Source organism: Rhinoraja longicauda, chromosome 8, assembly GCF_053455715.1.
Source record: "Rhinoraja longicauda isolate Sanriku21f chromosome 8, sRhiLon1.1, whole genome shotgun sequence".
Taxonomy (NCBI): domain Eukaryota; kingdom Metazoa; phylum Chordata; class Chondrichthyes; order Rajiformes; family Arhynchobatidae; genus Rhinoraja; species Rhinoraja longicauda.
In genome coordinates, this window is record NC_135960.1 from 57473655 (window position 1) to 57497123 (window position 23469).

Consider the following 23469-nt stretch of genomic DNA (forward strand, 5'->3'; position numbering starts at 1 on the left):
AAGCCAGTCAGTCTTTACTCAAGGCCTTTTAACGGACAACTAAACAAAATTGTGTAGCATTTCCAAAGCAACTGTCCCCTCAAACCATTCCCACAGGAAACATATTTGCACAAGTCAATGCAAACAGCTGTAGACATTAAAGGTGGTGTTTAACAAAATGTGGAACTAAAGCAGTTCTAGTAGGTACAGTGCCCTCCATAATGTTTGGAACAAAGACCCATCATTTATTTATTTGCCTCTGTACTCCACAAATTAAGATTTGTAATAGCAAAAAATCACGTGGTTAAAGTGCACATTGTCAGATTTTAATAAAGGCCATTTTTATACATTTTGGTTTCACCATGTAGAAATTACAGCTGTGTTTATACATAGTACCCCTTTCAGGGCACAGTAATGCTTGGGACACATGGCTTCACGGGTGTTTGTAATTGTTCAGGTGTGTTTAATTGCCTCCTTCATGCAGGTATAAGTGAGCTCTCAGCACCTAATCATTCCTTGGAAACTTTTATTGCTGTTTATCAACATGAGAACCAAAGTTGTGCCGATGAAAGTCAAAGAAGCCATTATGAGACTGAGAAACAAGAATAAACTGTTAAGAGACATCAGCCAAATCTTAGGCTTACCAAAATCAACTGTTTGGAACATCATTAAGAAGAAAGAGAGCACTGGTGAGCTTACTAATCGCAAAGGGACTGGCAGGCCAAAACCTCCACAGCTGATGACAGAATTCTCTCTATAATAAACAAAAATCCCCAAACTCCTGTCAGACAGATCAGAAACAGTCTTCAGGAGTCAGGTGTGGATTTGTCAATGACCACTGTCCGCAGAAGACTTCATGAACAGAAAAACAGAGGCTACACTGCAAGATGCAAACCACTGGTTAGCCACAAAAATAGCATGGCCGGGTTACAATTTGCCAAGAAGTACTTAAAAGAGCAACCAGTTCTGGAAAAAGGTCTTGTGGACAGATGAGACGAAGAGAACTTGTATCACAGTGATGGCAAGAGCAAAGTATGGAGGAGAGAAGGAACTGCCCGAGATCCAAAGCATACCACCTCATCTGTGAAACAGGGTGGTGGGGGTGTGATGGCCTGGGCATGTATGGCTGCTGAAGGAACTGGCTCACTTATCTTCATTGATGATACAACTGCTGATGGTAGCAGCATAATGAATTCTGAAGTGTATAGACACATCCTATCTGCTCAAGTTCAAATAAATGCCTCCAAACTCATTGGCCGGCGGATCATTCTACAGCAAGACAATGCTTCCAAACATACTGCTAAAGCCACAAAGGAGTTTTTCAAAACTAAAAAAAAAAGGTCAATTCTTGAGTGGCCAAGTCAATCACCCGATCTGAACCCAATTGAGCATGCCTTTTATATGCTGAAGAGAAAACTGAAGGGGACTAGTCCCCAAAATAAGTTAAAGATGGCTGCAATACAGGCCTGGCAGAGCATCACCAGAGAAGGCACCCAGCAACTGGTGATGTCCATGAATCGCAGACTTTAAGCAGTCATTGCATGCAAAGGATATGCAACAAAATACTAAACATGACTACTTTCATTTACGACATTGCTGTGTCCCAGATATTATGGTGCCCTGAAATGGGGGGACTATGTATAAACACACTTGGTGAAACCAAAATGGCCTTTATTAAAATCTGACAATGTGCACTTTAACCACAGGTGATTTTTTCTATTACAAATCTCAAATTGTGGAGTACAGAGGCAAATAAATAAATGATGGGTCTTTGTCCCAAACATTATGGAGGGCACTGTATTTGCCAAAGTTTTGAACTATGCATATCAACAGGAATGATACAAAATCACATCACTAATGAGATTATAGATGACCAAAAGAGACAGCACCGAGGACATCACACTTTTTTCTACAATTTAGCCGACTGAACAAGTCTTCATCATGTACTTTTTAGGTATAATTAAAAGCATTAAAAGCTGCATTTTGACTTTACTTTTAGCCTTCAGCTTTCTGAAAGGCAGAGCATTTATGGCCGAGGATCATAACTATGCTGTCAGACTTTATTGTTGAACTCTTAACTTGCAAAAGATTAACACAATACACCCGCTGTGCTTCTCCCAGATGAATCGTGTGTGCACAAGGACTCCAGGCAGCAATGAAAGTAATTCAGAAAAAAAATCTTACCTCTTCAGGACACAGTTCATGAGTGCAGCTCATGAAATGTGTGCAAACTAGTGGGAAAGCAATTGAATGTCGTGATTGAGAGGGTAATTCCAAACACTGATGAAACATCTTTTCAAAAGCACGGCTGTAAAAGCTTAAGAGAATGAACACAAATTCAAAATTTTATTATACAAAATATAGTAATTTACTTAAACCTCAACAAATATGAAATTTCAGGCATTTCCTAAATCTGTTTAATATTATTCATAATAATAATAATATTAACACATATAGGAAGTAATATTGATAGAAAGTTTAATTTTCTTTTTGGAAATACAAGAATAAGGGTGTTACCACAGAGAACTGCACACTGAACTTGTCTTTCAGTTTGAAACCAGTCAATAAGTTGGATAGACCTGGATCAAACCTGGTGTAATTTGTGTGAATGTCAAATTACAAATATAAATGTCCTTATGTAGCGGCAAGTCATTTTCCTCACATACCAGGCAGAAGGCAGAAATCACAAAAATCTACAAAGTGCCATCGACGAAGAATAATCACATGCACATGAAAATAATTAAACAAACTGGGAGAAAAGGAGGGGTCGATCGAGACAGTGGAGAAAATAGGGACTTGAGAAATAAAAGATTGAACAATGGGGGAAATGAAGGTTCATGAACCTTAATGTTCCTGTTATTCCCACATTGTGCCTTGGTCTCTAGATGGCACGACTGACCATGTAACACTTCCCCAGATAAACATCAAAATATCAAGCAGATTTTTTTTCTCATAACACAACATTTTCATTCAAGGAATCAAGTATGGCAGTACACAAACGTTTGTCATATTGAAAAAAAAACCAGGAGTACTACATTTAAATACTTCATACAATAACAAAAATAATTTTGAATTCTTTGCTTTGTTAAGCATACTGTCAGATTGATGTCAAGGCAAACAAATAGTTATTGCTTTTGTTCAAAGTAACGCTTCTCATGGGTCCAATCGACTGTCCATTTTTTGTGCCCCTAAGTTAAATTCTTAAAAGACTGGCATATGTATCCTTAAGTATTTTCTGTTCTGCTATTCGAGTTAGTAAAGCCAACTTGATTTATAAAATTCAAAAACAGAATAACTTACCAGAAGATTGAAAGATCTGAAGTTTCCACCAGCATTTCAACCAAAGAGTCTACCATTTTTGTGTGAAATATAATAGTGTTCATCATTTTTCCTAGCTCCTTGTGGTCTGATAGATTCAGAGAAGCTTTGGAAACACTGGTATAAGCCTATAAACAAAACAGGCATTTTCTTGATTCAAATATGCTGATGGAGAAAAAAACCCTACAGTTAAAATTACTTTGCTAATTCAATACTTAACCACCCCATTTAAAAAATGTTCAACTTACAGAAATATGGTTCTACAAGTTAAATGCAGTGCCAACACAACAGCCTTACATGCACCAGCACGTGGAATCCCTGTTGCCCTGTTTTGTTTTGAGTCTTCCGAACATATTCTACCACCTTAAAAGACATTCCCATAGATGTCTCATTGGTTGTATCCTCTTTAAAACTGTACTTTTGGTATTGATTCTCCTCATTCTTCCTTCCAAAATGTATCAATTGACACTGTCAAATTTCATCTGTCATGTGTCAGATCCTTTCGGAGTCTCTTTAGATAATCCTCAATCCTCAATATAACCCACTGACACCTCAAATACTCAATTCGTGAAAAAAAAAAAAAAAAATCAATGCTGGAAATCTGGAATAACAGCAGACAATGCTATAAACACTCAGGTCAGGCAGCTTCTGCAAAGAACCACAGATAACATTTCAGACCAATGCTATTCCTACTTCTCAGACTGCAAACAATTTTGTCACCCACCCTTTGGTGCATTAACTTTATAGCATTCAATTTTAGTGGTACTTAAAATGTGGCAGGAGAGCAGATACTTTTTGCAAGTCCAAATTCATGGTATTAATTAAACTGCAATTACTTCAAGAGACAATTAAGTTAGTAGTTGTGAAGGCGAATCTTGACTTGTTTTTTGATTGCTGTGAATTTACTCCAGCTTGTTAGCTAATTAACATTGATGTCCAAAGTAATCTACTTTAATTCACATCAGGAATTTAAGGAAGATCTTTCTTTTCTGTGGTCAAATAGTTCATCAAAGCACAAAACTTTACATTGCCAGGAGGATTGTGCTATTTGTATTGTTAATAACATTAATAACAAATGTAAAGCAAGCAGAGGGAACATTAAGTGTAGAGTCAAAGGTTATAATAGTCTTCAAATTGAACGTCAAGAAAGATGGGGACACAAGACATTTACTGCTATTTTCGTTTTTTTCAGTTATTGTCCTCATGCTCTGGTTTTTAATGGCATTAAGTGCAATAAAGTGTAATAGCCACTTGACAAATTTAGTTACCATGAAGAATGTTTGCATAATTTACTAAAGTGATTTAAAAAATAAAAACATAAAAGTTTGTGACATTTTAACATTTTATAACAAATATTTGGCATTGCTTAAAAGACAAAAATTTATCTTTATTTCTCAACGGCGATACTTTGAAAAATTATTTTCTGTGACAGATTACTCAACTAGCTTGATCATGTGAATTAAAAACATAAAATAATAAACAGTTGGAGTAGGCTAATCTGTCCCACATGTTGGCGACATCAGCCACCTCAGAACCAAGAGAGGTGGAAGCATCATCCTGGACACCGAGGAACTGCCCAAAATAATCACGCCCCTGGGATGGTAAAATAAAACAAATCCAGAAATCGGTTTGTCATCCCCTTTAAAGGAAATATCACTTGCAAACACAAACAGTAAATCTATTTCCATCTTCCAGGTCAAAATTTACAGACAAATGATTACAAAGATGGAAAAATGCAATAAAAATAAATTCCTAATAAATGTACCCAAAAGATCCCTAAAAAAGGGATTCTCTTAGCCAAATTACAACTTTTGATTATCAGTTCATTTCTGAACGTGCTTTCTATTTCAGGAGACAGTAAGAACTTCTACAGTACCATCTTATTAGTTTTAGAGCTTTTAATTGCTGCATAGTTTAAATTCAAAATCCCATTAAGTTAAATATGAAATTCATCTGAACAAAAAAATATATATTTAAAATCAGAATCTCTAACAGAAGCTTTCTGGTTTTACCTGCAGCCTGAACCAGTCCAGTCTCATTCCTCTGAAGTCAAATACTTCTCCATCTTCCACTGCAAATCCAAAGTAAATTTGTGACATTACAATGAAAGGTTCTTTCTTGCAAAGGATAAATGTACTTTTATTCATAATGTAATTAATGAAGTATATTTGAAATAATAAACACATCACCTTGTTTTACACTTAAGGAAGTCATAGTGTTTACAAAGGAACTCATAATGATGGATTCGTCTTCTGGACACACCGAAAGATTCTAGAGTGGAAAAATAAAATATTCAGTAATTTTTTTAAATAATTTTCCTAAACTGGTATAGTTTATAACTGACATGTTTACTGAGATAGAGTAAAAACTTTGCGTGCTATCCTGTCAAATCATGCTATACATGTACGACAGTGCAAAGCAAAAAATACAAGAGTGCAGAATGTAGTGTACATCCTTAATGCCTAGTCTTTTTCAAATTTCAGTTTATTAACCAAAATGAATATTTATATTAGCCTTCGGCCCAACTCGCCCACACCAACTAACATGTCCCATCTACACTGCCTACATTTGGCCTGTATCCCTCCAAATCTGTCCTATCCATGTACCTGTCTAATTGTTTCTTAAACGTTGCAGTGGTCCCTGCCTCAACTACCTCCTCTGGCAGTTCGTTCCGCACACCCACCACCCTTTGTGTGAAAAGTTCAACAGCAATATTTGACGGTCACAGGATCCAAAGGAATCAATCCACCTTTGAACTGGCAAACTGCCAAGGCAAACTGAACAAAATATAAACATTTATGATAAATTTTCAGGTAGACCACCAAATCTACAGCACAATTATTCGACACGAGCAAGAATGATTTCTAGGTTTATTAAAAATGAAGTGAAACACCATGTACAAACTTTGCATAGCAGACAGAGCTAAACCCCATCATATGCAGCAATATCATCTATTAGAAGCACCTTGAAATAGAGATGGCCCATTTCAGACACCCTTAGGAAGTAAATCAGGAGCCAGGTCAATATCAGGGTCACATAAAGAAGTGAAAAGAACCATTGAAATATTAAGTGTTAAAAATATACTCCTGTATAAGTAAAAACTAAAGATTAACACAATGCGCAAGACAGCAGAAAACAGACAAATCTGGAACGTTAGCTCTTTTAAAAATGTTTGTGTCAAACTTTTTCCGTGCAGAAAAATTATATAAATTTACTAGTACCTTTCTCTGCATACAATTTAAGATTTGACAGATTCATACTCCACCTACTGGCTACTCAACTACACTGCATGTAAAATTCTGAAAATAACCCGCAGCAACACGATATATCATGTCTTCTCTTATTTTCTTTCTTGCCTTTTCCTCTCTACTCCAAAGACTAGGCATAAAAGATAACTAATAAGAAACACGTAGATTTCACCTCTATCCTTCTTGCCCATAACTTTCAAAAGAAGTTGACTGCACATTATATACAGAGAACAGAGACAATTCATGACATGAGGTTGGCATGGGTGAAGGGCTGGTTTTGAAGATATAGCAGGTGTTTTAAAAATTGTACACATAAATGGAAGTACGTGTGCACTGGGGAGGACACATGGAAAATGTACCAAAATAGCTAAATCCAGAACATTTTGCAGCAATTGGGCCAAAGTAGCATGGAACATTGATACCTCATGCAAAAACCTGAGAATAGATATACTTCTTTGGGTAAGAAAAAAGGTTTTAAAAAAAAAGCTGCATTGAATGAAGTGTCCAATAATTTTGAAAGGACGTCCAGGCATTCAACCACTTGTCAGTTAAATACATCATAGACTTGTCCATCTCAACAGTTACTCATGTAGCAGACATGCTCTATGTTTAGAATCATCTTTCATTTGATTGAGAATTCCTGTCCAGATGATTAGGGTGAAAAGTTCAACTAGTTCCTTTTTTAAAAATGGCTTATGCTTCACTTAAATGATTTTGTTCTTTTCTATAAATATTAATCGTTTTTACAAAGTCTCTGAAAATCAAATTTACAACAACAAAAAAAAGGCTCCAAACCCAACCTTGCCTATTAAATGCCATCAGGGCATTTCAAGTTCTGGTTCTCAATGGCCCTCTGGTTCGGGTGGCCAGAGCTCAGATGTTGGTGGAATCTCACTTCATCTTGCAACATGACTTCTGGATCAGAAGACCCAGGGCAAAAGCATCTGCAGTGTCAATAAGATTAGCATGGACGCGGGAAGGCCAAGGACCATGCATAAAACAGAGGACAGGACAATGCACAAAGTGTTTCTACAGCAAGCTGAACTCACTACAATTTGGTCCAAAAAAGGATTAAGCTTAAAAAAAAAAATGAAAATCAGTGCACACTGGAGCAGAAATAGATATCTCACACCAACTTTAATACTCATGATTTTACAACAAATCTGCTTACAGGCAAAGGATAATAGAGTTATTATTTGTCCAGCATCATTTGCCCACTTAAAACATTCAGCTTAACTACATTTTCCTTCATAGCACTGTAACCAAATGCTTTATTAGTACTTTGCAAAAGTCATACCTGCACAAGTTCATTCAGGACCACTGCATCAAAGCCAGAGAGATACTGGACATAATATCGCTGCATCACTGGTCCATATTTGCGTACATGTGCTCTGAGCTCTTCCATGTAATAGATCAGTTCAGCAATGTGTCTACAAAATAAATATTTTTCCAAACAATGTAAATAATTCCTAATTACAGATTAATTAGAAAGCAGAAACAATAGATATAGCAAAATACTTATTACAAAGTAAAATCATTTCAGTCCTTAGACTTATTAAATTGCAAAGGAATAAGCACATTAAAAATCATAATATTCAGTTTGTTATCAAGCATTTATAAATCTTGCTAAATCAACTGCACACCATTGATGAAAATGTGCAATGTTGGACAATCCCAATTATCTTAGCTTGATCAGTTTTAAACAATTATTGTCTCCATTGTCAAACATTTAGCAATTTAACAAGCATAATGCAGCCATGGAAAACTTGTTGCACATGCCTTCTTTTTAAACAATACTCCTACTTATTGTGAAAGGATGAATGTTACCTTGTGAAACTGAAGCATATTTGTATAGATTAAGGGGATAACTAAACGATATCTGGATTCAAAGAATTATAATTATATATTTGAATTCAGATATTCCAGGGAGGGAGCAGGGTGGAATTTGATTTTATGGGGCAATCCAAGGCCAAGAGGCATAAGCTAAAAGTTAGAACCAGTTCTAACAGGAGTTGGGATAGGAAACATGACTATATTGAGGCTGGCAAGTGGTTGGAACTCCACCATTATGTAACTGGATGCTAAGCGTGCATTTCAAATCCAAGATTTCTGATCATGAAAGTATTAAAAGAAATAGAAAAAAAAATTGGAGCTCAAATGATGGTAGAACATCCTACAAAGGTTCAAACAATGTTGTCCCTCCCCCACCCACCCCACCCAATCTAAATACCTATGATCTGAAAGTTTAACTCAGTTACCTTTCCCTAAACCTGTTTGTATAATTTCTAGCTATAATCAGCCACACCTTTTTGCCTGTTTTCATTCCTTCAATAACCTTTTGGGGGTGCAATCATCACAGCTGTCGCCGACAACTCTTTCACATTTTGCACCACGCTCAACCCCTGCTTAGGTTCAATAATATTTTGTTCAACATCCGTCTTATGGGAGAGGGTCAAGGATATTTTCAACCAAACTCCCTTAATTCCTTATATGTAAAATCTTTATGGATTCTCATCCCATTCGTCTATGATATATATCTAGGTTCACTTTTTTCAAGTTTAAAGGTCGCCCAGTTGCGAAATTTGCTGACAAAATGCTCTTAGCATTTTCGCTGTATCACAGCAAAAGCAAACCAAGACAATCAACATACCTTCACCTTGTGGATGTGTGTTCACTCCCATCTTCATCAAACCTCCATCAGCAGTCACCCCCTCCCCCTCCCCACCATCTTCCCCACATCGGCAGGTTCCTCCCCAACCCCCTATCTTCACTTTCACTCACTCCCCCTTATCTCCACTAGAGCTATTCACACATTCATTCCTCTTATTTCCCCATTCTCGCCCAAACTAATGCTCAGCCCATGCTCGTTTCAACCCATCTTTCTGCACTCTCCATTTTCTCTACAGAATCCAAACCAATCAATCCATTAAAGCTTATCATTTCCTTCATGTTAAATGATTTCTCCTCATTTATCCCCTTTATGTCAAGTGTGCATTCAGCCTTGGACCCCTGAAGTTCTGACCACCACTCAGAAAAAAAATAGTAATTCTGCAATAAATGAGAGATGCAATTAACACATTTACTTACTTATCTATGAAGTCATCACTGTTTCTTGTTCTTGGAATGTTATCTGCGTGACGAAGCAGCCAAATAATTTCATCGCGTGCAAAAGATAGAGCCATGAAAACAAAGAGTGCCTACAAGGAGAGAGCCCAAATGACAAATCACAAAGGGGTCACTCCGCTAAACGTTTTTTTAAAACTCTGTCTCAAAGCTGGTGTTGGTCCTCCCCATCTTACGAATGCACGATTTATGTGCAGCCCATACGTATGAGGGAGTGTTTGGGAGACTGGCAGTATGTATTTACCAGCTGCTGCATGCATCTTCTGCCGTGGGAACAGAGTTTGCAGCCACATTTCTGACTTGTGAACTGTTCGAGTACAAAATATAGTCTAAACTTTCCAGGAACAGAACCCAACAATACTTAGGCGGCACGGTAGCGCAGCGGTAGAGTTGCTGCTTTACAGCGAATGCAGCGCCGGAGACTCAGGTTCGATCCTGACTACGGGTGCTGCACTGTAAGGAGTTTGTACGTTCTCCCCGTGACCTGCGTGGGTTTACTCCGAGATCTTCGGTTTCCTCCCACACTCCAAAGACGTACAGGTATGTAGGTTAATTGGCTGGGTAAATGTAAAAATTGTCCCTAGTGGGTGTAGGATAGTGTTAATGTACGGGGATCGCTGGGCGGCACGGACTTGGTGGGCCGAAAAGGCCTGTTTCCGGCTGTATATATATGATGATATGATATGATACTTGTGGATGACCTGGATAACATTTGCTCAAATGTATTTATTGTGAAATCTAGTGTTATTCAATTTGCAAAAAAAGTAATATCCAAGCATACCAGAAATGATGCACGTGCAATTATAACATGTATTCTGCAAGGAAAAAATATTCAGATAACAATCAGGGTACGTTTGAGAAACCAAACTTATATTGTAAAACGCCTTTGCCCAAGTCAAGTAGTTGAAAAACAACTGTATTTTCACCTCCTGCTAACAAGGCAAAGGGCATGATTCTTTGTTACAGCAAGTACGATGATAACATAAACATCATAGAAAATAGAAAATAGGTGCAGGAGGAGCCCATTTGGCCCTTCGAGGCAGCACCGCCATTCATTGTGATCATGGCTGATCATCCACAATCAGTAACCTGTGCCTGCCTTCTCCCCATATCCCTTGATTCCACTAGCCCCTAGAGCTCTATCTAACTCCCTCCAGTTTTTCCCCATATGATCTAAATTCTATTGAAAGAAAATAATGAAATAAATATGAACGCAGTACCTTTGGACCAAGTAACCCAGGCTGGTCAGCAAGAACAGTGGCAAGCTCTTTTAAGGCAGACCGCAAAAACTTGCGTCGCTCTCGGTGTAGTGGTCCACTGATGGGGCAATGGTTAGAATGGAAATTAATATTAACTTTCAGAAATTAGAAGAACTGTAGGCAGAAAGTAGAGCCTTGCATAATGAAATACATATTAGGTTCTTCACATAGATAACTGGTTGCTAAATGAATTACATTCAATTTTCTTACACATTCCTTTATTCAAAGCATACAGAATACCTGGACGGAATTGCTCAAAAATCATGAATGAAAGGGATCTTTGCAAACTCTCATCAATCCTCAGCGATTGCTTCATGATTTGGGATGAAGAGTTTATATGGTGATCTACTATTCTGCATTTGCCTGTCACTTAGGAGAAAAGATGGCTGGTTCTTAACGGCAGTCCAAGTTATAGCGTGCTGACAGTAACAGTTGATCTGGCAAACTTTTTTTTTGAAAGGAGGTATCATTGTGGCATTCATTCATCCACAAAAGAAATACTGGATTAAACAGGGAATGACACTGTTTTTAATTTTATTCTATCCCTTGCTGGTTCAACAATTGTATTAATCTGTCTAGTTCAGCAAAGCCAAACATTGATTTTCTTTAGCCATTCTTGGCAAAGTTATTGTTGCTAAAATAACTTCAAATCTTGTGATTAATTATTGACATAAATACAAATCAAAAAGTAACAAACATCATTCCTCAATGATACAATAAGTTGAATTAGATACCCCAGAATTTATTTTCAAATCTTCTTTAGGTTACCAGAGTGAACCTTATTCTCAACTTCAATAAAATAGGATGAAAGCCTAGTGAAGTGCAGAGGATCACAACATGATTGTCCAACTCAATACTCGTTTCTCTCTCGTTGCAGTGCATTGTGCAAAACACTTCCAGCTATCTTTTCTACCCGATCCAAGTATTGCGGTGAATGCACAAATGAGTCAGTTAGTTCAACTCTTAATCGTGAACTACTTTTTAAAAATATATATTTTAGTAGAGGTTCCCAAGATTGTGAACCATAATTGAGAATAAGGGTGATAAATAATTTCCACCAACTGACGAAAAATGACAAAAATAAACATTCACGATAATGAAGAATTAATGGCAGTGTTTCGTTAAAGCAGAGGCTAATTAAATGCCCATTAGAAACTGTTGCCCGATGTTCAATCCTTACACAGACGTTTAGAGCGGCACAGCGGTAAAGTTGCAGTCTTACAGCGCCAGAAACCGAGGTTCAATCCTGACTACAGGTGCTGTCTGTAAGAAGTTTGTACATTCTCCCCGAGACTGAATGTGTTTTCCATGGATGCTCCGTTTTCCTCCCACATTCTGAAGACATCTAGGTTAATTGGCTTTGGTAAATTATCCCTAGTGTGTAGGATAGTGCTAGTGCATGGGGATTGGTGTTCGGTGCGACTCAGTGGGCCAAAGGGCCTATTTGCACACTGTATCTCTAAATTAAACTAAGGAATTAAAGAGTTGTTTGAATAAGATCTCTGGCAGCAAAATAAATGACTCTTGTATTTGAAAGGACAATCCATAGGGCACCCTGGTAGTAAAAACAGAGCATTTGGAGAAGCTCGGCAGCTTATGAAACCTCTGAAGAAAGAAAGAATTCTATTTCTCTCTCCACAGATCTGGCCAGACCTATTGAGTATCTCCAGCATTGTCTGGCTTCATTTCAAACCTCAAGCATCTACAGCACTTTTGTGTTTCGTCAATTGTTATATGTCAATTGTGTGTGACAAATTCCTTTTCCTGTTATTTCAATTGTGTACGATTTTCATTACTGCACATCTAATGGGCTCAACAGCCTATTTCCATGTCACAGCATTCTACAGATCTGTCATGCACCTCAATTTTGGTAGTCATAGATCAATCAATTTGTAGGCTCAATCTTCATCCAAAAATGAATAGATTAAACCTTGCTGGTAAAGGCCAGCAGTTCTGTAATGAATTGCTGATACTAATCCACATCAATACAAACCAATTTGGGATTCTGCCACTTGCAGGACCAAATCCAGAACCTCAAAGCTGTCATTCCACAAGGAAAACTTCACGGATAATTTTGCTTCCTCCGTGATTAAATGTTTATATGTGGTTTTATTTACCATTTGTTTAAATCATTTTTCCAAGCTGTACTTTCATTGGGCTGCTTAAGTGACTGAATTATACAGCACAATACCCTGTTACAACACAAGATCAATTTCAGAATATGATAAACTATTAAGATTGCCGTCCAAACCAAAACATGTAGTGCAATGGGTAATCAGAGCAGTGAGTACTGGCGAAAGATCACACTCAGCAATATCTGAGCCATTGTCTCTTTCCATATTGTATTCCACGGTATTAAAGGACTTCCAAATCAATTACAAACTTTAGATGTACTTACGCATGTGATAACGCAGTCTCTCGACATTCACGAATATCAGCTATGCGTTTGTTGTAGCTGTGGAAACAAAGTTCATGTTATGAACGTGAAAAATGTGCAAATTTTAAATAAGTACAATGAAGTCTACATGAGAAAGAGCCTGCCAAGGAGCAATGAATAATTTGGCAGGCCATTGAGGAATAAAGTGCACTTTTAAAACATTTTCGACAGTAAAACCGATCATTTGTTCTCCAACTATTCAGAAATGCTAGCACAAGGAACTGCAGATATTCAGCAAAGACAAAGTGCTAGAAGAACTCAGCGGGTCAGGCAGCATCTGTGGAGAGAATGGATGGGTGACTTTTCAGGTCGGGACCAGAAATGCATAGTTTAGCATTTGGCTCATCAGGTGACATTTACAGAACTCTTTCTCCACACTCCCTTTTAACTTCCCTGCTCCCTGGAATATTTGTGATACAGTATAACAATAAAATTGAATTAAGAGTGTGAGAGATTAATAGAAAAAGTATCCTGTCATCCAGAAAATCTGCCAGTCTGACACCAAAGTACATGTTCCAGCTTGGCAGAATTTTACAATATTGAGAACAGACTATGGTGCAATGTTGCTTTGATTTTTCTAGGTAATATTAAAATTATCCTTCGCAGCATTAACTTTATAATTTATTTTACAAATTCATTTTGGAACAGCCTGAACTTTGTTTGAAAGGGAATTTTATCTTACAAATTTGCCTCAAATTCCAACGGTGAATCATTCAGTTTAATGACCATCAAGCAATTAAATCATTATAAACGATTTCTAACAATTCCAAATGTGCACCATTTAAGGACATGCTATTTATATAATTGTTATTTGACTCAATTTTCATGTTATTGAAATAATTTAAAAAAATAGAAGACATTTGCAACAGGCATGCAGACAGAGTTTAACACACCAAATTTTAGAAACAATTTAAGAGGAGCAAAAAAAATGCTATTTTTTTGTCCACCCTGTCAATTTTATTGCAACCAATTACAGCTTGCCAATTAATGCTCATCTACAAAGAAAATAAAAATCATTGATGAATATTTAATAACTAAATGTTGACTAGGATTCTATACTATTCATCAAAGTTTAATCACCCTAAACTTATGGGGCACACAACCATATAATTACTCTTGAAATTTATTCTTATTACCATAAAACAGCAATTTTAAATTAAATTCCCTTGGAACATGCCCATTGGGGATAATTAAACAATGCATATTCTGCTCTGAAATGCTTCTGTCCCCAGCGGCTCCATCAAGAACAACTGAAAACAAACTATTTGAGAATTTTCACAATTGTTAAGGTTAGAAGAATGGCTACGTTAACTTTGAAATCATTTCTATGGACAAGTCTTGCTATTAAGAGTAAGGAAACCCTCATCGCTACAATCAGATCAGCCAGGACCAGGTTTCTGCTAAAAAAACAAATGCACTGGAAGGTTAAGCAAACTAATAACATCATCAACAACCAAATCATAAAGTCATGGCACCATGACCCTCATTCCACTCAATCATAAGTTCATAAGTGATAGGAGTAGAATGAAGCCATTCGGCCCATCGTCTACTCCGCCATGCAATCATGGCTGATCTATCTTTCCTGATCTTAACCCCATTCTCCTGCCTTCTCTCCAAAGCCCCTGACACCTGTACTAATCAATTCAGCAAGTTCATGGGGCAGTCAACTCTTGTGCCCAACACCAGATTCTGGAAACACAGACATTGTTCCAAACTCTGAAGAGATTACCGGGCAGACAGAGAAAAAGTTCCAAGGAATGAACTTGGCTCCTTTGAAAAAGGCATCATCCCCATTAGGAATCCCTGGGCTTTGACTGCTCAAAGTAAATCAGGAGCATGGTATTGAAAATCGCTGAGCCCACACATTGGAAGCCCACTGCAAATGGCTGAAAAGGTATAGACCACAAACTACCAACCCTCTCGGTCACACTTCTCCCTTCCCATCTGTACAAATGTCTGTTGTTCCCACACTGACCCCCATCAGGGACCTCACAACAATACCAGTCACTCATTTCATAATCGTTTCAATGATGTCTTACAATTTATACCATTATCTTGCAAAGAAAACATTACCCTTTTATGTTCATGAACAAGTCTTCTGCAACTTTGTGAACATGGAATACTTCATCTCTGAATAGAGCAAGACAGGAACTGCTCTGCAGCGCAATTTTCCACAGGTTCAAAGCTGCCGTATCCGAGTTCAGGTTTCCATGACACAGGATAAAGCCAACTAATATGAAGATAATACATGACTTTTTAACATTTGTATAAAAGATATGAACATTCATACTTTGAAATATTTTGCAACAGTAGATATAGTAAATCCATGGGCTGGTAATATTCACATCCTAAAATTGAGGTAGAACATCAACTGTTCAATACAACATGGGCTCTTCCCCTCCCAAAAGATGTTGGAAACTAACAGGTAATGGAGATATAATTGGAAGCAATGAATGATCTCTTGCTCAAGTGCTACGAAAGTTTACTTTTGGCTCAGGTAACCCTATATCTTTTCAATTCTTCAAGTGAACCAGTAGCAAGATTGTTTCACAAATGTAAACTATGTAGGAAGAAAAAAAACCCTTTCCTTCTTAAAGTTAAAGGAATATAACATGGCTTGATTTATGATAGAAACTCTCTTCATGTCTCTATTTATTCAATTATACAATTTCACACAGTAGACGTCATAAGAAGGCATGTGCATTTAATACTTACGAACAATCCATTTCTCCATTGCGTCCAAAGAGAGGTATTCACAGGGCATCTGATCAAATGAAGAAAATGCATGGTTTCATAATTGTTAACATCGTTAAATCAACAGAAGATGAATCTGGAAATTAATTTTACCGTGTCAGATTGTGCAGGATTAAGCATGGTGCTGGGAGCACTGATCAGACTTAATAACTGGGCATTTCTCCATTGTTCTGCTGACAGGTTCCGTCGAGGATAAACCATCTGTAGTGAAATTAGTGCATCCGACAAAGACTTCATAGGAGGGAGAAAGATGCACAGTAATGTTACTTTCAAATTATCGAAAAATTAAATTGAACAGTTAAAAATGAAAAAGATGAAGCCACAGAGAAATAAAACTGAATGAAATTTTATAAATAAAAATATCTGGTCTTGTCTTACTTTACTGTGTGGTACAAATTCTTCCATCATTTTCTTTAATGGGTTTTCATAGTCTACAATCATCTGGCCAAGTCTTGGATACTCACGATCACTGTCAGAGAAAAAAAATACATGGGTTGTTCTCAGTGACAAGTCACCGTAATTAAGTTAGTAATATCTCCACTACTGGTAATATCTCCACTACTGGTAATATCTCCACTACTGGTAATATCTCCACTACTGGTAATATCTCCACTACTGGTAATATCTCCACTACTGGTAATATCTCCACTACTGGTAATATCTCCACTACTGGTAATATCTCCACTACTGGTAATATCTCCACTACTGGTAATATCTCCACTACTGGTAATATCTCCACTACTGGTAATATCTCCACTACTGGTAATATCTCCACTACTGGTAATATCTCCACTACTGGTAATATCTCCACTACTGGTAATATCTCCACTACTGGTAATATCTCCACTACTGGTAATATCTCCACTACTGGTAATATCTCCACTACTGGTAATATCTCCACTACTGGTAATATCTCCACTACTGGTAATATCTCCACTACTGGTAATATCTCCACTACTGGTAATATCTCCACTACTGGTAATATCTCCACTACTGGTAATATCTCCACTACTGAAAATATCTCTACTACTATCAGTAAAGAACATAAACATGCCACCTGTAATTGGCTTCTCAAGTGAAGGAACCTGAGAAAACTGAACTATGGGATTATGCACAAGACGATGAACAAAACAGATATTGACAGAGTTTGATGCATTCCGGTCCAATTGGCAAGGAACAATAGCAATAGCATAGCTATTGGATCTAAGTGCATGAACAACATTTGATTGGCTGAAAGGATAAAACCCTTTTATCCACTCAATTGAGTTAACATCCCCCTTATAACATTTTACCCTGAGGCACAGTTGGCCAGCTCTCAAATTCCTTATTTCTCCACCCCATCCTCTAGTTATGTCATAAGGAATAGTAGAATTAGGCCATGCAGTCCATCAAGTCTACTCCGCCAATCAATCATGGCCGATCTCTCTCTCCCACCTAACCCCATTCTCCTGCCTTCTCCCCATAAACTCCGACACATGTACTAATCAAGAATCTATGTATCTCTGCCTTAAAAATATCCACTGACTTGGTCTCTGCAGCCTTCTGTGGCAAAGAATTCCACCGATTTACCACCCTCTGACTGAATAAATTTCTTCTCATCTCCTTCCTAAACGTCCTTTAATTCTGAGGCTATGACCTCTAGTCCTAGACTCACCCACTGGTGGAAACATCCTCTGCACACCCACACTATCCAAGCCTTTCACTATTCTGTATGTTTCAATGAGGTCTCCCCCTCATTCTTCTGAACTCCAGCGAGTACAGGCCCAGTGCCGACAAACGCTCATCATAGGTTAACCTACTCATTCCTGGGATTATTCTTGTAAACCTCCTCTGGGCCCTCTCCAGACCCAGCACATCCTCCCTCAGATAAGGTGCCCAAAATTGCTCACAATATTCCAAATGCCTCAACATTTTTTTGTATACAAGCCCTCTTGAAATTAATGCTAACATTGAGTATGCTTTCTTTACTACTGATTCAACTTGCAGATTATCCTTTTGGGAATCCTGCACCAGCGCTCCCAAGTCCCTCTTCCCCTCCAATTTCTAGATTCTCACCCCATTTAGAAAATAGTCTATGCCTTTATTCCTACTAGCGAAATGCATGACTCCACACTTTGTTACACTATATTCCATCTGCCGCTTCTCTGCCCACTTTCCTAACATGCCCAAGCCATTCTGCAGGGTCTCTGAGTTTTCTACACTACCCCACCACCTATTTTCGTATCATCCGCAAACTTATCCACAAAGCCTTCAATACCCTTGTCCAAATCATTAATACACCACGTGAAGAGTCGCGGCCCCAGCACAGACCCTTGCGGAACTCCACTAGTCACTGGCAGCCAAACAGAAGCCCCTTTTATTGCCACTCTTTGTCTTCTGCCGTCCAGCCAGCCTGCTATCCATGCTAGTATCTGCCCTTTGATACCGTAGGCTCTTGTCCTCTTAAGCAGTATGGCACCTTATCAAAGGCTTTCTGAAAATCTAAGGAAACAACACCTACTGATTCTCCTTTGTCTGTCCTGCTATTTACATCTTCAAAGAATTCCAGCACATTTGTCAAGCAAGACCTCCCTTTCACAAAGCCATGCTGACTTTGGCCTATTTTATTGTGAACTTCTAAATATTATCCTTATAATGGACTCTAAAATCTTACCAACCACCGGTCAGACTAACCAGCCTTTGGTTTCCACTATTCTGCCTTGCTCCCTTTTTGTGCAGCGGGGTAATATTGGCATTTTTCCAATCATCTGGGACCACTCCTGACTAGTGATTTCTGAAATATCACTATTAATGCCTCCACAATCTATAAAGCCACCTCTTTCAGGACCCTAGGATGCAATACATCCGGCCCAGGTGACTTATCCACCTTCATCCCTTTCAGTTTCCCAAGCACCTTCTCCCTGGTAATACCCACTCCACTAACTTCCCCCCCTGACTCTCTTGAATTTCAGGCACGTTGCTGGTGTCTTCCACTGTGAAGACTGATGCAAAAAAGTCATTCAACTCCTCTGCCATTTCTTTATTCCCCATTATCACTTCTCCTGCAACCTTCGACAAGGTTCCACATAGGCAAAATTAGAGCACATGGTATTGGAGGTAGGGTACTGACATGGATAGAAAATTGGTTGACAGACAGAAAGCAAAGAGTGGGGATAAATGGGTCCTTTTCAGAATGGCAGGCGGTAACTAGTGGCTCGATGCTGGGACCGCAGCTATTTACAATATACATTAATGACTTGGATGAAGGGATTAAAAGTACCATTAGCAAATTTGCAGATGATACAAAGCTGGGTGATAGTGTGAACTGTGAGGAAGATGCTATGGGGTTGCAGGGTGACTTGGACAGGTTGTGTGAGTGGGCGGATGCATGGCAGATGCAGTTTAATGTGGATAAGTGTGAGGTTATCCACTTTGGTGGTAAGAATAGGAAGGCAGAGTATTATCTGAATGGTGTCAAGTTAGGAAAAGGGGACGTACAACGAGATCTGGGTGTCCTAGTGCATCAGTCACTGAAAGGAAGCATGCAGGTACAGCAGGCAGTGAAGAAAGCCAATGGAATGTTGGCCTTCATAACAAGGGGAGTTGAGTATAGGAGCAGAGGTCCTTCTGCAGTTGTACAGGGCCCTAGTGAGACTGCACCTGGAGTACTGTGTGCAGTTTTGGTCTCCAAATTTGAGGAAGGATATTCTTGCTATTGAGGGCGTGCAGCATAGGTTTACTAGGTTAATTCACGAAATGGCGGGACTGTCATATGTTGAAAGACTGGAGCGACTAGGCTTGTATACACTGGAATTTAGAAGGATGAGAGGGGATCTTATCGAAACGTACAAGATTATTAAGGGGTTGGACAAGTTAGAGGCAGGAAACATGTTCCCAATGGTGGGGGAGTCCAGATCAAGGGGCCACAGTTTAAGAATAAGGGGTAGGCCATTTAGAACTGAGATGAGGAAAAACTTTTTCAGTCAGAGAGTTGTGAATCTGTGGAATTCTCTGCCTCAGAAGGCAGTGGAGGCCAATTCTCTGAATGCATTCAAGAGAGAGCTAGATAGAGTTAAGGATAGCGGAGTCAGGGGGTATGGGGAGAAGGCAGGAACGGGGTACTGATTGAGAATAATCAGCCATGTGGCTTTAAACTAAGTAGTGGGGGGGAGGGGTTAACAAATTGTGAATATGAAGATGAGGTTAAAGGGAATACAGGAGATATTGCAGAAGACTCTCGGAAGAATGGGAACAGAAGTTCTAGAGGGGAAAAGAGATTAAGGGCAGGGCCATTTGTGACCGATGTGAGAGGGGAGGTAAATACAGAAGTTAAAGTGTTGTACTTAAATGCGCGTAGTATAAAAAATAAAGTGGATGAGCTTGAGGCTCAGTTAGTCATGGGCAAGTATGATGTTGTAGGGATCACTGAGACATGGCTACAAGAGGACCAGGGCTGGGAACTGAATATTCAGGGGTACACAACGTATAGAAAAGACAGACAGGTGGGCAGAGGGGGTGGGGTTGCTCTGCTGGTAAGGAATGATATTCATTCCCTTGCAAGGGGTGACATAGAATCAGGAGATGTTGAATCAGTATGGATAGAAATGAGGAATTGTAAGGGTAAAAAGACCCTAATGGGAGTTATCTATAGGCCCCCAAACAGTAGCCTCGACATAGGGTGCAAGTTGAATTAGGAGATAAAATTGGCGTGTCACAAATGTAATGCTACGGTGGTTATGGGAGATTTCAACATGCAGGTAGACTGGGAAAATCAGGTTGGAAATGGACACCAGGAAAGAGAGTTTGTAGAGTGCCTTCGAGATGGATTCTTAGAACAGCTTGTACTGGAGCCTACCAGGGAGAAGGCAATTCTGGATTTAGTGTTGTGTAATGATCCTGATCTGATAAGGGGACTAGAGGTAAAAGAGCCATTAGGAGGCAGTGATCACAACATGATAAGTTTTACTCTGCAAATGGAAAGGCAGAAGGGAAAATCGGAAGTGTCAGTATTACAGTATAGCAAAGGGGATTACAGAGGCATGAGGCAGGAGCTGGCCAAAATTGACTGGAAGGAGGCCCTAGCAGGGAAGACGGTAGAACAGCAATGGCAGGTATTCCTGGGAATAATGCAGAGGTTGCAGGATCAATTTATCCCAAAGAGGCGGAAAGACTCTAAGGGGAGTAAGAGACACCTGTGGCTGACAAGGGAAGTCAAGGACAGTCAAGGGCGGCACGGTAGCGCAGCGGTAGAGTTGCTGCTTTACAGCGAATGCAGCGCCGGAGACTCAGGTTCGATCCTGACTACGGGTGCTGCACTGTAAGGAGTTTGTACGTTCTCCCCGTGACCTGCGTGGGTTTTCTCCGAGATCTTCGGTTTCCTCCCACACTCCAAAGACGTACAGGTATGTAGGTTAATTGGCTGGGTAAATGTAAAAATTGTCCCTAGTGGGTGTAGGATAGTGTTAATGTACGGGGATCACTGGGCGGCACGGACTTGGAGGGCCGAAAAGGCCTGTTTCCGGCTGTATATATATGATGATATGATATGATAAAAATTAAGGAGAGGAATTATAACATAGCAAAGAAGAGTGGGAAGACAGAGGAATGGGACTCTTTTAAAGAGCAACAAAAGTTAACTAAAAAGGCAATACGGGGAGAAAAGATGAGGTACGAGGGTAAACTAGCCAATAATATAAAGGAGGATAGCAAAAGTTTTTTTAGGTACGTGAAGAGGAAAAAAATAGTCAAGGCAAATGTGGGTCCCTTGAAGACAGAAGCAGGGGAATTTATTATGGGGAACAAAGAAATGGCAGACGAGTTAAACCGTACCTTTGGATCAGTCTTCACTGAGGAAGATACACACAATCTCCCAAATGTTCTAGGGGCCGGAGAACCTAGGGTGATGGAGGAACTGAAGGAAATCCACATTAGGCAGGAAATGGTTTTGGGTAGACTGATGGGACTGAAGGCTGATAAATCCCCAGGGCCTGATGGTCTGCATCCCAGGGTACTTAAGGAGGTGGCTCTAGAAATAGTGGAAGTATTGGAGATCATTTTTCAATGTTCTATAGATTCAGGATCAGTTCCTGTGGATTGGAGGATAGCAAATGTTATCCCACTTTTTAAGAAAGGAGGAAGAGAGAAAACAGGTAATTATAGACCAGTTAGTCTGACATCAGGGGCGGGGAAGATGCTGGAGTCAATTATAAAAGACGAAATTGCTGAGCATTTGGATAGCAGTAACAGGATCATTCCGAGTCAGCATGGATTTACGAAGGGGAAATCATGCTTGACAAATCTACTGGAATTTTTTGAGGATGTAACTAGGAAAATTGACAGGGGAGAGTCAGTGGATGTGGTGTACCTCGACTTTCAGAAAGCCTTCGACAAGGTCCCACATAGGAGATTAGTGGGCAAAATTAGAGCACATGGTATTGGGGGTAGGGTACTGACATGGATAGAAAATTGGTTGACAGACAGAAAGCAAAGAGTGGGGATAAATGGGTCCCTTTCGGAATGGCAGGCAGTGACCAGTGGGGTACCGCAAGGTTCGGTACTGGGACCCCAGCTATTTACGATATACATTAATGACTTAGATGAAGGGATTAAAAGTACCATTAGCAAATTTGAAGATGATACTAAGCTGGGGGGTAGTGTGAATTGTGAGGAAGATGCAATAAGGCTGCAGGGTGACTTGGACAGGTTGTGTGAGTGCGCGGATACATGGCAGATGCAGTTTAATGTAGATAAGTGTGAGGTTATTCACTTTGGAAGTAAGAATAGAAAGGCAGATTATTATCTGAATGGTGTCAAGTTAGGAAGAGGGGATGTTCAACGAGATCTGAGTGTCCTAGTGCATCAGTCACTGAAAGGAAGCATGCAGGTACAGCAGGCAGTGAAGAAAGCCAATGGAATGTTGGCCTTGATAACAAGAGGAGTTGAGTATAGGAGCACCTGGAGTAGTGTGTGCAGTTTTGGTCTCCAAATTTGAGGAAGGATATTCTTGCTATTGAGGGCGTGCAGCGTAGGTTCACTAGGTTAATTCCCGGAATGGCGGGTCTGTCGTATGTTGAAAGGCTGGAGCAATTAGGCTTGTATACACTGCAATTTAGAAGGATGAGGGGGGATCTTATTGAAACATATAAGATAATTAGGGGATTGGACACATTAGAGGCAGGAAACATGTTCCCAATGTTGGGGGAGTCCAGAACAAGGGGCCACAGTTTAAGAATAAGGGGTAGGCCATTTAGAACGGAGACGAGGAAGAACTTTTTCAGTCAGAGAGTGGTGAAGGTGTGGAATTCTCTGCCTCAGAAGGCAGTGGAGGCCAGTTCGTTGGATGCTTTCAAGAGAGAGCTGGATAGAGCTCTTA

At 39.3% G+C, this 23469-nt stretch overlaps 1 protein-coding gene across 9 annotated transcripts in view; it reads right to left on the bottom strand.

The window, feature by feature from the left end:
- The window catches only part of nckap1 (NCK-associated protein 1), a 145495-nt gene that overhangs the window by 64502 nt on the left and 57524 nt on the right, over positions 1 to 23469 (bottom strand). For all 9 annotated transcript variants that reach the window (XM_078404061.1, XM_078404060.1, XM_078404059.1 and 6 more), the window contains 12 exons: positions 16497 to 16587; positions 16212 to 16349; positions 16080 to 16128; positions 15438 to 15594; positions 13326 to 13382; positions 10889 to 10985; positions 9633 to 9742; positions 7843 to 7975; positions 5487 to 5568; positions 5310 to 5368; positions 3280 to 3425; positions 2164 to 2296 (listed from right to left, as the gene is read on the bottom strand). In XM_078404061.1, the coding sequence (XP_078260187.1) occupies positions 2164 to 2296; positions 3280 to 3425; positions 5310 to 5368; positions 5487 to 5568; positions 7843 to 7975; positions 9633 to 9742; positions 10889 to 10985; positions 13326 to 13382; positions 15438 to 15594; positions 16080 to 16128; positions 16212 to 16349; positions 16497 to 16587 (1252 nt within the window). The remainder of the gene's footprint in view (positions 1 to 2163; positions 2297 to 3279; positions 3426 to 5309; positions 5369 to 5486; positions 5569 to 7842; positions 7976 to 9632; positions 9743 to 10888; positions 10986 to 13325; positions 13383 to 15437; positions 15595 to 16079; positions 16129 to 16211; positions 16350 to 16496; positions 16588 to 23469) is intronic.